The 14,958-nt window shown below is 39.8% G+C and overlaps 1 protein-coding gene across 26 annotated transcripts; it reads right to left on the bottom strand.

Annotated features, from left to right (window-relative positions):
- Positions 1–645: 645 nt before the first annotated feature.
- On the bottom strand, positions 646–14,953 carry LOC111243615 (uncharacterized). 26 transcript variants are annotated; one of them, XR_015321150.1, is made up of 7 exons: positions 12,961–14,953; positions 11,506–11,764; positions 8,595–11,089; positions 2,410–2,514; positions 1,608–1,686; positions 1,125–1,339; positions 646–826 (listed from the first exon to the last, which is right to left on the bottom strand). XR_015321150.1 is itself a non-coding variant. In XM_086980206.1 (6 exons), exons 2-5 carry the CDS (start codon positions 11,678–11,680, stop codon positions 1,141–1,143), a joined length of 411 nt encoding a protein of 136 aa, XP_086836332.1. In that variant the 5' UTR covers positions 11,681–11,764; positions 12,961–13,276; the 3' UTR covers positions 646–826; positions 1,125–1,140. The 26 variants fall into 26 exon arrangements, 11 of the variants coding, with proteins under 11 accessions (XP_086836332.1, XP_086836333.1, XP_086836335.1 ...); XR_015321151.1 differs by lacking the exon at positions 12,961–14,953 and adding an exon at positions 12,203–12,934; XR_015321155.1 differs by lacking the exon at positions 12,961–14,953 and having other exon boundaries at positions 646–861; positions 11,506–11,885.
- Between the last annotated feature and the right edge of the window lie 5 nt (positions 14,954–14,958).

The raw sequence follows: 14,958 nt of genomic DNA, 5'->3' as shown, positions 1-14,958 counted from the left end.
CCGGTCACCGACAGTTCTAAGCAGAAGTCACTGCATTTAATGCAAAGACAGCCGCTTTGGCAACTCCGCATATCAACGGAGGACTTACACCCCACGCCTTACACCCACGCTTCAAGGCTCGAGAAGTGCGTCCAGATTCAGCGAACGGAGTCTTTGAAGTAACGGCATATCTAATAGCTTTATCACTGATGCCAAATAACGTACATTAACGTTCAATTCATGGGCCTGCTCACATAAGACAAGCAGATGTTCGACATCTGCTTGTCTTATGTGAAAAAATGAGCCGAAAAATTCAGACTTCAGTTCATTTTCTGTCTACCTACTCGATATTTAGGCACACGTCTTCATGAGTCCGAAGTATGATGGTTCTTGTGGTGGTCCAATAAGTGCATCAGATTTTCTATTTAGTCCATTGGGCGCACTTAACCTATTACACACATGACGAACCCTGCCAAAGTACAAATGCGTCCGTTTTAATGTAATTCTTGAACTTCATAGCTTCCATATCGAGTCTACAGATTTCAGGTAATCCGAAAGTAGTAACATATAATGGCAGAGGCAACATAATGAAGTCAATTATACAACTGTAAGTATTTCTCAAAGCTAATTATATAGCAGAAGATATAATGATGACACATACTGAGGTAATCTCTGTATTACCACTGGTTTATTAGAATATCGTACCTAAAAGTCAATATTAATGCACCATCTAGTGCTTTTAAACAACACGATGTTTACCCCAATATCGACAGTCAAGGATCACGTCCAATGACAGAAACTCCTCTTACGATTAATACTTCATGTTGCGTGTATAAGGTGTAAAGCACTGAAAACAATCATATGAGAAATCCGTACCTCATCCTGCATGCCTCAAGCATGCAGGATGAGGTACGGATATCGAAAAAACACGACATAAGTTAGCATTCCCGCGATGTCGACCGAATAACCAACCTGAGGCAAAATTAATAAAATTAAATTACAGGTTGTTCGTTTCATTCTTTCAATACGGCCATTATTTATCCTTACTATGATAAACCTGTTTTACAACAGAAATGCAAAAAGCATGCCATTTACTAATCGCTAACGATTGTTGACATTGCCAACAAATGGTCGTCATCACCTACCGTGCAAAGTGAGATGTCATGCTGATTCTGAGCGTGTTCGATGTGTTGGCGAAGACCTACACCAACTCGGTCCCGCCATCGCTCGTGCTAGCCATATTCGCGGACAGCCCAGACTGATGAAGCCATACTTAGCTGAGCTGGTGCCGCAGTCTACCGTTCAATTCACAAAATGCTGCAAAGTTACTTCATTTCTATTTTTATCCCCGGACGTGACACTAATTTTGAACCAAACAAATATGTACATTATATTTATATGGCTTCATTTAACAGTTTAGCTTAGAAGGTAAGGAGGCACTGCTTCAATTCATAGCTCAGTTATGTGCCATTATCTAAGAGTGTTGTTTGAATGTTAACGAAAACCTATAAGATAAACAGTACTAGTCGACAAAACGAAAGTATATTTCAAAACATATTTTAGGTACATATACACTTGTTTAAAAAGATGGTCGTTGATAATAATAGAGAGAAAATGTAAATGCTCACCTGTGCGGGAACTAGGATAGGGACTGGCCTCGCCGGCGATGAGAACGCCCGAGACAGAGAAGCTGGGGCCTGGCGACGTCTAAGTGTGTGTAAAAAAGTTGTGTGGAAACATCTCTTATTAAAGCTTAAGCGACCATTTAGAGGGTGGCATTGCTCAAATACATGGCAATAAGTTCATTGCAAATTAAGTATCGGTTTGTATTGATGTGTAAGGGCTCCTTCTCAAGTTCAAGATAAGTAAAAAGGGCGGTTACATTGGCGGAAACAGTAATGGATAAAGTCCAGTTATGAAGTACTTGTTTACTTAAAAAGCAAATGCCTCCAAACTCCCCATTAAGATCCGTAAGTGAATTGAATCTAAAGTTAGTCTTGTAAGAAGTCATTTAGCTTCATATTGAAACCGTGGCGTGCCCTTAATTCCACGGTCCGATCAGATGAAATTTCCAGGTAAATTGACAAGACTTACATTTATTGGTTAGGACGATATTACGCCAATAAAAACCACATCATTGTGAAAACCTGCTGCCTTGCAATCTAAATGTTTTTTCTCTATTACCAATCGATTCCAATCACTAAATATTTCCGCAGGAATTTATTTAAAATAGACATTCTGCTCACCGCCTATATTCTTATCCTATTCGTCTACTAACCCGAAAACCCAATTTTTTTAAATTTAACCTATTGCATATATATAAACTGTATTTGCGAATATAGGGCACTCATAATATATTGCATGCACTGATAAAAGCATTTTGGAGAATCTTCCTCAAGATGCCATTTACATATGAAACGCTTGCTGTACCTTCAACATGAAGTAAAAATGAGCATAGTTAGCCTTTGATTTCCTGTGGAGATACGGAACGACTTTGATGACCTATCCTTACCTCCCGAAAACGATATCTGTAAACTTATGACGGAGACAAACACCGGGAACTCACATTAGAGTTATAAACGAATGGTGATGATGATTTTTGCTTAATTTAGTTGGTATCGGCGGGCTATTTGAGAAGAAACATGATACAAGGGTTTTCCGGTAGAATTACAAAAACCATTTGGTGCCCATTCTGCGTTGAGCTTCTCCGCCCTTCTTAATTAGAACGAACCCTGAAATATCTGCTTTCACCTGCATGTTTCTATGTTTACTTACAGCTGTCGCTAGCATATGTCGTGGCATACGCTGTAATCCCACTTGTAGATGACAGGATCAGAGAAGCATTTGATGTTTCGGGCTTTAGTTATGGATTGGGTCTCAACTAGGTTATAAAGATGAAGGCCCTTAAAGTAAACAGAAAACTATATGCGTGCTATTGAAAGTTATCTATTTTAAAAAAGCTGCTTTCGTAAATACTTGTTTTAAGTGTATTTAATTTCCGTGAAGAAAGGTGAAGAGAATGTAGGGGATCAGCAGTGGCTTTGTTTCTTCCTCATTTTCAGTACATAGGATTTACCACCTAGTATAAATTATACTGTTACGTAAGTGTAGTATGGTGGTGATTCCGTTTAGACCTACTAGTCTTTCTTTTTGTTAACAGGGATTCTCTATGGTGTAAGCTGTAAGTACATTATAACCGCATCAATGTTTTTTAAAGAAATTTATATATTCGAGCTAACAATGGTTTTACCGTGTGACTCGGCTCTTAAGAAGAACTATTCAAGCATGCAGAACTTTAACTTCATATAGAAGCATCTAGTTCCATGTTGGCTCACCAATAGTCTGACCGATAGGCATTTGACGGACAAATTGTTATGATCTGAATGGAATGCTGCCTTCGTTTCACCGGCTATCCTTGCCACTATACCATTATAGTTACCGCTGCTAACCCTTTTAATTAACGACAATAAAATTTCAGTGCTAAACTAAGTGAAAAAAACATTATCCCTTTACATAAAGTTGCAAAAATCCTTCAAGAAAAAATGTGATGATATTTAACAAAAACAATAATGAACGGCGCGCTTTTCCTATACGAAGCAATGTTTTGATCCATGTTGCTGTGTGCCTATTTATATAAAGGTCCGTACAATTAACATACGTTAATAAAATGAAAAAACAATGGCAAGCTCGAGGTTAATACCTCGCCTTGAGACGGTAACGTTCTCAAATAGACGAGTATGATCGTACGTTCTACAACGCAGTTTGAACGCAACGCCTTTGATTAGCTTAAATTAAAACAGATGCGATTCTAGGTAAAGGGCTTCCTCCTTCAAGATCTTCTCCGAACATTTCATGCCGCTAACTTCTTACAAACATTAGAAATTAGAACTCAATTTGAAGTTAATCAGACATTGAAGTCTTCTACAATGACCTATTTAAAGGGTAAGCTGTAAAAAGGCCATGTAATGTAGCCGTGTAGTCATACGTTGTTCATAATGATTCTAATCTCTTTGGAACTCAAGCCAATTTTATCCCAAAAAGGAGTCCACGACGCCGCCTTGCACAGAACAAACATATGTCACCGCCACACTATATGCATGGGGGAATGTACGCCTCCGGTTAAGACGTCCTTCATGAACACAACTATCCAACGTGCGCCTTAACGAACGATTGAAAACACTCCAGTATGTACCGTTCGTCATTGCAACCGGGTTCGGATTATTTTTCACAGTAGTAACGGTTGTTTTGGAGTCTAGCGTATCGTACATATGAAACTACCGATTGTAACAAAACCTCCTAGTTTTACTTGTGATGTTTATGTTTCACTTAAAAGCAGTAGCTAAATATAATCCAGCAGCATTAGATTCATTGGAACTTGCGGATAGCTCGCTGTTGGGGCATTTTGATCAGATAAAATGCAATTGCGCTTGCAACGCGGGCGAAATCCGATCGAAAGACGGCTCCGATGTCAAGGGCTAACGTGCGCGTAATGGAGCATCGGAGTAAAATAACTTGAATAATTAAAGTCTGACTAGAGCTCTAGGCTGAGACGTAATTAACAACTTTGATGCAAGCTGTTTGTGTTTTGCCGACGCTCTGTTGACTTTACTGAAGAGAGAGACCACAGAAGAATACACGAGCGCAGGCTCTGCTGAAGACGCTAAAACCCTGTTCTACCATCATATATCACGAATGTAATAGAGATAGAACTTTAAATAATTCTAATTAGAATACAAAGAAAAAAAATAGTATGCGACCTATGACAGAGGCAACAAAGTCTTGTTTTAAATCATCCTGTATAACTGAGATAAGGCATTAAACATTTGGAAGGCAGACCTTTATGATTTTTCAAGCGTCACACACGACGAAGAGAGAATAGTACCGGGCGAAATGCACGTGCAACATGAACGCAACGCCTGACGATCGGGAGATAACAACAGGGTCCCAATCAAGGTGGCGTTGAAGTTTTAACGTTGAATTGTCTAACGCAGAAATAACGTCTCAGAAGTAGTGTTCAGCAAAGGAATATTTCTTCTAATGACACACTAAAAACAATCGTGGCAGTATAAATACGAGGTGCCACACACTGTCCTAATATGGGAGCTAGTTAGACAAAAAAACGTGTGTCCCATTGGCAATCGTTGCCGTCAGCAAGGCCTGAGCGAGTCATTTTTTCGTATTACCCTAATAGCAAATCCGTTTACTATCTCAAGTGAGCGATCAGTTCACACGACGAGTAATTTACCTGCAGCCTACTCAAATCCGTCTTGTTTCTTCAGCATACGCATTTAATCCACAATTATTAATTATGTCCACAGATGAATTGAACAATTTGGCCAATTTACGACGCGTCCTACTGTGGCATTACAAGTTACGAAAAAAAAATTGCTATTGTTTTCTATTACAAACAATTGTTTTACTTTTAACAGATACGTATAAATGAGTAGCATCAAATGAGGATGTTTTCAATTTACGCACTTTTCGACGGACATTCGACTTTGAATTGCTGAAAAATGAAACAGAGAAAACTATTTTTTACGACGGCGCGTGCTATTTGAGCGTCAGTAAGAGCCCTTTCCTCTGAACCCATTTCGACGCCCCGTCGTTATGTCCAAGGGCACAATACGAGTAATGGGAGTTTGGCCTAACACAAGGGTTTTTGATACGTTTCAGAAAAACCTGAATAAATGTTTTTGTCAATGCTCGGCAAAGAAATCTTCAACAGGACCTTTTTTTTTATAAGCTGATTTATATTTTGCAGTACGTTTGTCCAGAGTATAGGCTTTTCACCGTATAAATTTTAGGACTCCGTACGCAAATCAAGCTGCTCTGTTTTCTCTTCATGTAACGATGTTGGATACGAGTCCGGTCTTTCTTCAAGGAAATCTTTTTAATGAAATTATTAACTAAAAGTTCATCTCAGTTAATAGACACTATCTTCTATCATTAATATCCTTAGCACGAGGAGACCAACTATAAATTCGCCACTTTTTGCAAGAAAAAGCCCATAAGATGAGGGAAGTGTACTACACGAAATCTTTATATTGTAGTATCTGAATGGAAGCACTGCTAGTTTGACCGGTGGAGGTTGCCGCACAGGCAGCGCTTTGAGAACGCAGTAAGGGGCGTCAGTAACTTACTTTTACCCAGCGTCTCGATCTTGTTCAGAAATGGTCCCATTATGGGAAGGCTGTAGTGATAGCTGCGTCTGCAGTCGCATTTCCTGCGAGCGCTAATGTTCAGTTGATGGTGTAATAAACAAATGTAAAAAATCTTTTTGCTAGTCTTTTCTTGTCGGTCGGGAATTAGGAATTAGATTCGCGGCTAACGCCATTGCTCATTACTACGTTCGCATGTAGTAACTCCTCATAAAGGCTATCGAAACAAATCACCCATAATGAGTAAGAAGTGCGTACAAGTGTGGCGTCCAATATTACATAGTAGAGTTAGCTACATGTGCGGATGAAAGTCGGGACACACTAGCGACGGTAGCAGCTTTATGTTCGCTCACAACGTCCCTTATGAAACACATGCGCAACAACAATTAGGCAGGCGCGCCGTCCCCTCAAAGATGAATCACGTTGGAAGCGCGGAATTATCGGCACAGTAGCAGTAAGGACAACAACAGAATCACGATTGTCATTAAGGACACCAGCAATGGTGCGCCACATTTTAGATAGACGATGTTTACTGGCGGCCGACAATCAGCAGTCAAGCGGCATGTCGACACTTTACGCGAAACTAATTGATCGGAAGGGCCCTAAGATTATTGACCACGAGCACTAGCGGGACCATTGCCTTCCTTTCCGACCCCGGGTCTACGCAGTGCACTTTCAAACATATACATTTTCTTATTTTTCTTGAAAAACAGAGAGAAGCACACAAATACCTATAGACGGGCTAACAAAGCCTGGGTCGCTCATTGTTGTTGTCAAGCGTTTGCAATTTTCCTGGAAAAACATAATATGTAGCGATAGCCGATGCACTCAATGACTGTTGTGCCTGCGCTACTTTCACATGCGTTTTTATAGGTTAGTGAGTAATGAGCTTCCCTGTAAATCTCAGGGACACGTTGGGCCCTAAATTCGAGTACGGTTATAGATACACCTTGTTTCGTGCGGGAGCCAGCTGTCTGATGGAACGTCTAACGGCCATACCGGACGTGACACTCAAAACATGGAAAGGCTAGTATTTATTTATGCTATTTCTAATCTATAAAAAAGAGGACCCACTGATTCCCTTTGTAAAACGTGTAAGCTATAAAAAGTATAACAGAAGAAAACGTAGCGGTGAAGTAGACGCCAAAAAGTAATATATTCTCTGGCCATGGCGCTGGACGTCTGCGATAATTTGCGATCCAGTAGAATTAGATGAATGTAAGTAACAAAAATATTTTATCAACTTGTTTGTACAGCCTTGTTCGTTAAATCGCAGTATTTTAATAGAGTCCCTTTATCTGAAAGTGGTGAATATGCTATTATGACAAAGCTAGTAAGAGATCTATCTAACGTAGTGACATTTGTCCTTTGGAAAAAAAGTAACGGCGTAACCGCATGATTAATTGCAACGTAATTTTAGAATATTTGTAGAAGGTCTATCATTATAACGGTTAAAACAATAGCTAATCCATTAAATATACAATTATAATACATCATATGTAAGGGTTATCTTCCTAGATCTATCCTAAAATGTGAGAGTTTTCCCACCACTATATCTTACTCTATCTACTTCAGAAAATTCTTGACTTTTTAAATAGACATCCAGTTCGCCATGACCAGGAACTCTCAAAGAATATTTACTTAAAGTAATCATTGTTACTGCTATCGAAATGCAGAATTTCAAATTGTGTTTTCAGGGAAGTCTGAGCCTATATGAGTCACAAAGCAGAGCTCTCGCAGGAACGCCGAAATCACGGTATCGAATGTCGCGATGTACGAAACGTTTGGAGTATCGCGCAACATACATTACATAATTCGTAATACAGACTTAGAGATTTTTCCGTTCCTTGAATACAAAAACGCTCAGTATAGTTCTCCTTATGGTACACTGGCAAGTTTTGAAGATGGCGAACGCATCTCTTTCTGTCTCACGATCACGCTCTAATTTTTTTTACGCGTGCCGTGCCGTACCGTCAAACTTAAGTGTTAGTACCGCGGGGTCAGATTTTTAATACACTCTAATATTATAACGTTTCTTCTTGATATATACCCTTACATTCAACTAGACGCTCATGTGACTGTTTTCTTGCAAAGTATGAGGCGCTGCAAGTTTAAAGAAGTTCGGGTGTCTATTATAACGACTTGTTCCCCATTCCCTTGACTAACAGACAGGAGATCAACAGCGTTCGGTGTTAACCAGCTGTCACTAGTGTAGATATCGATTAATTTTGGATCATCTGGCTGAACCCGTCATGCTCGCTTGCAGACGCCTGCCCAGAAGTGAACAAGTCAGGTCAGGGGACGCACCCGCTATCGAAAAATACCTATCTTTAAAATCGGAAAGTAACTAACAATAGTAGCTTATCCACCACCTGAGCACTGCATAAAACTCTGATAAGAAAACAAATTATCCATTATTTTGTTAAAATTATTTGCTTAGAAAAGATCATTCCTTACCTTGTGTCTGTAACTCGTTGGTGTAAGGTTCTAGTAACTGGCTGTCCTGGGAGAATGATCCCATTATGGTAATTTTGTCGCCATCTTCTCAAAGGTCCTGTTAGACTACAACACTGCAGACATACTACACGCGACTGGGAGAAATATATCAACTAATTTCGACCTTAAAAATGTCACTATAATCTAAGGTGATTCTCATTCCCCCTATACGTCGGAACTAAACATTTGACAGTGCGTACCGCGTTGGTCTAAAGCGTTGCCTAACTCCAAGCTCTTACCCTTTTGGAGCTAGTCCTATTTTACCGTTGAAACGGTCTAATGATCTCAACGCCCTCATTCCGTTGGTGCATTTCACTCGTTTCGTGTGCCTCTGATATGATATCTTGCTCACTGGAGTGTAGATGAACTTTTTACAGAGCTCAGCGTTCAGTTGTATGCTAGGATTGTCCTTCTATGAGGTCCTTCCTGATAATGAAATTATACCAATAGATTCCCGAAAAATGCATCCACACAGACTCGGTAAACCTATCAACCCGAGAAGCTCTCTCTGCTATAAACCGCCGCAATAAATACTGTAGTTGCAATATAGTAGTGAAATTGTTAGTTAATGTATTGCAAGGATTAGAACTTTATACAAATGTGAACCAGTTCTATATACGTATAGCGTTAAATGGAAAACAGATAATTTCTATATCGTATTTTTCAATTCGCTTATATCTCTTCTTTATTATATTAAAAAGCGTTATAAGCTTGCAGAACTACGAAGCCCATTCTAAGATTCCGATCTATTCATGTCAGCTTCTTTTCAAATTCTTCATTTTAGATACGTTGTTGTAGATAGTCAGTCGAACTATTTTTAGGAAACTTTAGAACTAGGAGTTTAAAATACTCTACATTTTAATCTACAACTTATTATTATTATTATCATTATGATTATTATTGAATTCGAGCACTACTGCTTTTTTTTAAAAAAAAACCGGCCGCTAATGTTTGTCGGCACTTCGCTCGCGCTCTTTAACAGGCTCAGGTACATCCGCTTTGCCAAGTGATCGAATAAAATTTGCAACTACAGACTGCATTTCTGGGCCAAGTGGGATATAGCGGTGGCCCAAGCCAAGGCTTTATAGAAGTGTGGCTTCACAGGGCATAGGGTTTGAAGGCGCTCGAATAACTTGACGCCAAGGGAATAAGGCACTATGGCGTCATCGGGAGAGTGCATGACAAGAACAGGCAAACGAACCGATTCCACAAGTTGGTCTGATTCAAAAAACGTGTCGTCATCTTTTCGAAGCGTATCGAGTATCATTGAAATCCCTGCTCACCGCGAGACACAATACAGTCGCTGCTCATAAACCAAACATAGACGAGTTGAGTGGAGTAAAATTTTTCCAACGAAAAAAAAACGATGTTACATTTTGAAAAACCAGAAAATAATAGGAACAAAATATCTGGGCAAAGGCCATACCTCAGTCATGTTTGATTTTGTGGGTGTAAACGAAATCGTAGAAGACATGTGAAAAATGTACGTCAACTGTAGTGATCCGCAAACGTCCAAATACTAAGAATATTATATTATGGACAAGTCTTATATTTAGAGGAGCTAAAAATGTAACTTCCTTATGCATTTTGCAGAGTTTCACAAAGGTTAATAAGATGCGATCGACATCTGAAAGGTTCACCTTTTAAGGGAAATATCTTAGTTAGCTTTCATGTCACATCGCCTGTTATTGTTTAATTGTCACTTGGAGAATCGCAAAATATCTACTGTCGCGGAAAGATTCAATGGCGTCCAAACCATACGGTAAAATATAACATATCAAGCACTGAATTTACCAGGGAGATATTTATAGGGCTTTCCAATGGGAAAGTCCAAAGAGGCCTCAACGATCGAGTTGAACGGAGATTCCCATGGGGCTTTGTTTTAACTTGGTTAATGCTTCTGCGAGCTGCATCACTATAGCAGTGCCAAGAGAATGCCCCCAGATAAGAATGCGCGACTCATTGTCTTTCAACAACCTTCGGACGTAGTAAATGGTCACGGTCGCGTCATGCAGTAGTCCTTTACGATCTGGAAGAAGCTAGATGTATAAGGCGCACATTACTCCTAATGGAAATAATGTGCAATGGATACGTTTAATAATAACATTGTAACGGCCAATGCTGCTCAGATGTTAGTCAAAAGGCACAACGATGTTCAAATTCGTTTTCATTTTAACATGAACGAATCAGCATCGCCGCACCTTAGTCGAATCTCCAAATCCTCGGTAATCGACAGCGAAAACATGGGCGTAAATTCTTTCACTTTGATAAAGTGTCTTATATAGTTCCAGTCGATAGTCACAAGCTCGACAGGCACCAAAGCCATAATAGTAGATGATGACAGCTCGCTTATCCAGGAACATCCATGACCCAGGCGCCAGACTCGAACAATTTTCTAGTTGCTTCCAGAAGCCTTTAGGAGGTATATACCACGTGCCTAGACGGGTATCACCCACCTGCACAATTGTACCAATGACAAGAAGTCAACTAAATTATTTCTCCCAGAGTAGTATAGTATCGTACGTGGTGCGTACATATGAATGTTTGTTAACAAAAATATAGCTCACTCTAGACATCCAAGCTCGATTCATATCTCATAACGAATAAAATTCACTCTCTGGTCAATTAAGATGATCAGTGTGGGTATAGCGTGGCGAAAAAAGAGACAGAACAGGAAAAAACATTTTAAAACAAACCTCGAGTCTTACTTACTTGAATTTGTTGTTTGACACTTTTGAACAATCCCTCAGCTCTGCTACAATAGTTTGGAAAACCTAACATACACCTAAAAGGCGTTTTCGCTAATGCCGACGGAAACAGAAGCTCTTTTGCTATCAGGCAGGATAATTACTCATGATGATATGAAACGTACCGACTTGATGTAGAAATTCTTGGCGTGTGGTGGGCCATACAGTTCTGGTTTGCTGTAGTCGTGGGATGGCCAAACGACAAACGTGCCGAATATGAGCGTACGCCGTACTAATGATGATAAGTAGAAGGCAGTAGGGATCACAGAGTAAGCGCTCAGGAGGATGAGCAGTAGCCATAAGATTGTTTGCAAGGTCCGGCGCCGTCTCACCATTCGGATTAGGGAATAGCTCTGTGTCATGGAACTTCTGTTACTACGTTATCTGCGCAAATGAAAAAAAGATGTACACACGCGTGGCTTGAACTAAGACAGTTCCGGATGAACTGAGGGCAGTGAACTAAAGTTCCGGACAGATGTTGTGGGCAGTAAAGGAAACATACTGTTTTCCGTGCAGACTAGAACAACGACTATAATCTTGATTGCCAGCGTCACATTGGGCCTGTGGGCTTATCAGCAGAGTTCAAACGATATGTGACGTGTATATCGAGCATTTATTATTATTATAGCACATAATATTTATTATAGAGCTCTTATTAAACTTATTCCTTATAATAAGCAATTGTAAGACTCATCATAGTTTCGTAAATATTATTAGATTAAACGTGTTATATTTTACAGAACAGAGAATCCGAAACATATGTTCAAACGACGAACGGGGTTTCGAAATATCTTACAACTTGGAAAAGTCTTACTAGCTCACCCATAGGTGTAAGGACAAGTTTTAGCGATATGCCACCAGCTTCATCTTGATGTTATGCACCGCCGCTCAGCTTGCAATTGGATTTTGGCACTATCGGATTATGGGCTTTCATTTCAGCTGTATATATTTTGAACGAATATTCAAGCACCTTCCTGTTGCCAAAATCAGTACCGCCACGCAGCAGCACGCCCGTCTGGATCTCTTCCAGCCAACAACTATAAGCTTGCCATATACCTGCCTCTGACCCTGATCCTGCTTTGATACTACCCCGACTATTTTATGATTAAGTCTAATGCAATTAATTTAGTCAGTATACTTCCTCAAAAGATAGGTATGAGAAACAAGTAAGCTTACAATTTCGAGATAAGTTGATAAATATAGCTAACTCCGCATTTCGACATCAGGCAACAGAACTTACAACAAACTTCTAAACCATTATGTATGGTGTAACTACACAGTAGTTTTTTTTAAGAATTCTGATATTGTTTCGCGAAAGTTTACTAGGTTCGAATACCAGCGCAATGGCATTTCAGGCGGATCTAGAAAACCAAGACCTAAATAAATGATGCAATCCCTTGAGGGCCAGTTGAACCGGAAGATGCGATTTGCCGTACAAGGTGCGTTTGGCCTAACAACGACACTCCAGCTCATTGAGTTAACAGCCACAGTGTCTTATAGCACTTATAGCTTATATTGTATTTATAATACAGTTATTATTATAATCTGCTGTACATTAACGTCGTACGCATTTCACTTACGCTGAAAACGTCTAAGCTGTTTCTTTCACACAAAATCTTTCGAAATAGTACTTTACACAAATCATAATCTTTGGCATCAACACTTAGTTGTTCACTTGTATAACAACTCTGTCTTTGAGTCTACATTGAACGAAAGCCTAAGTTGCACTAATTTGATCCTTTAAGATGGGCTGGCAAAGTTCTACGGCGTATTAGTTATACGTAACTGCATTCAAGAATTGGTATTTATAGGCATGGTGTAAACATAAACTGGTAAAAAAACATGATCGGTATTAACAAAGAAAGAGTCGTAGGGTAGCTGTCAGTTTCATTTCCTACCGACGGCCCATTGCGCGACATACGACATTGGGCGATGGTCCGTGGGTGGCGACCGTAAGTATGTATTTTGAAATAACAATTTCCTGTAACTTTTTTCTCTTTCACTACATTAGGATGAATGATGTTACAGGTCAAGTTCATTATACATCTGATGTTTACAACGGGTTATCAGAATGGTAAAAAAAAATGTTATCCGCTATGCACCTGGCAATGTTGTAGCGGATTCCAGCATCCCGAATTTTTACCAATTGCCATTGTGGCTGCATTATCAAATAAGGCATTTTTAGGCCAAAACTGCAGGTACACTTGAAAATGTTTAGTGCTTTCATTCATATGTAAAAATGTGGATGACTTATTTGTTTCTTGAATGTTACGTATTATTTTGTTATTTATAATTGTATTAGGCTGTTGCATAAGTAATAATTTTCAAACGTTTTCTTTTCCTTTGGTTGTTTCTTTACCGTTCAGTAATGCTATCTTTCCTTCATAAGCTGTTGTAAGTTTATTGGGCAATGAATGGAATTCTTCATGGAGTTCGGGTTCTAAAGACGGGTGACCCTTGTGAACAAACGTGCGTTTTCGGTACCTGCTCTCTTTGGCGTTTGTCGAGGCCAAGTTTGCTGACGCAGCGCGGACGTCTGTCGTGTGGATCGCATGCTCAAGCAGATTGCTCAAAAGTAGGTTGTGTCGCCCAATAACGCTACCTTGAAACTGCAAAATGCACCTCTCCGGTCGGCTACCCGAGGTCGATGGGGACCATTTTGAGGCATTCGTAAAGAAATATGGCCGATCAGCAATCCTTGAATTAGCTCAAAAGATAAACCGCAGTAATAAACACATCCACAGACACCTTACTTCTATGGGATTTGCTTAAAAATTGGCAGCCTAGGTGCCGCATAGACTAAGCAAAGGGTACTGGCAAACATAACTTCTCATTGTCTCTCAACAACTCGCCCGGCATTAAGCAGCGTAAAGTCACAATTGCAAGCTTTTACATAGAATTGTTGTTGTTTTAAGATATGACGTCGCTATGTCAATGTGAAGCAGAGAAGGGAAGGTGAACTTCGAGACATATGTCTAAGCCCATAGTTGAGCTAGATCGTCGCCCTAAAACGCCCACAAGTTGCATTTGGAAAAGCCGAAAAGGCCTTGGACACTAGAAAATGTTTGAAACAGGATGGACTGTCAATGAGGGTCTATATATCACTTGTCCCGAAAGAACGAAACTATCCATCAGAAAACACTAGATGAAGAGGACCAGGTCATCTTTATGACGACGCCAGTTTATATATGTTACACCCGTTAAAGTCGCATTGGGTGAGAGATTCTTTTGTACCCACCACTCTACAGATTTCAGGGTGAAAAATTACCATCGTTATTAATTATTCGAGAATGAAATTCGTAGTAGTTCATTTGGCAACGAGGAGGATCTCAAAAACTAGCTGCAAATTTTTTAAGAGTTGGCCGGAACATTCCTGGCAAGACAGAAGAAACGATTTAAGCGAGAAATGCAAGAAGGTCAGTCATAAAGAATGATGGCGCATTTTTCGCTAGCTGGGGAAAAAACGGATTTAACTATGTGTGTTTCTCCACCTGGTAACGCGGTTTTTGAGTTGAAAATACGTGATCGCTGCTGCGCTGCGTTCGCCCTAGTTGGATATCTCAGCTGAGCGATTGGCG

This window comes from Varroa destructor, unplaced genomic scaffold, assembly GCF_002443255.2.
Source record: "Varroa destructor unplaced genomic scaffold, Vdes_3.0 BEIS01000002.1, whole genome shotgun sequence".
Lineage (NCBI taxonomy): Eukaryota > Metazoa > Arthropoda > Arachnida > Mesostigmata > Varroidae > Varroa > Varroa destructor.
This window is presented reverse-complemented; position numbering and strand designations above follow the sequence as displayed.

Bases quoted from the DNA above. Each gene is read 5' to 3' on its own strand.
- LOC111243615 (XM_086980206.1), bottom strand. From the start codon at position 11,680: ATGGCTACTGCTCATCCTCCTGAGCGCTTACTCTGTGATCCCTACTGC. The intron at 2,515-11,505 runs GTACGTTTCATA...CTCCGTCATAAG, and splicing joins AGAATTTCTACATCAAGTCG to TTTACAGATATCGTTTTCGG. The intron at 1,275-1,607 runs GTGAGCATTTAC...ATTGAACGGTAG, and splicing joins CTATCCTAGTTCCCGCACAG to ACTGCGGCACCAGCTCAGCT.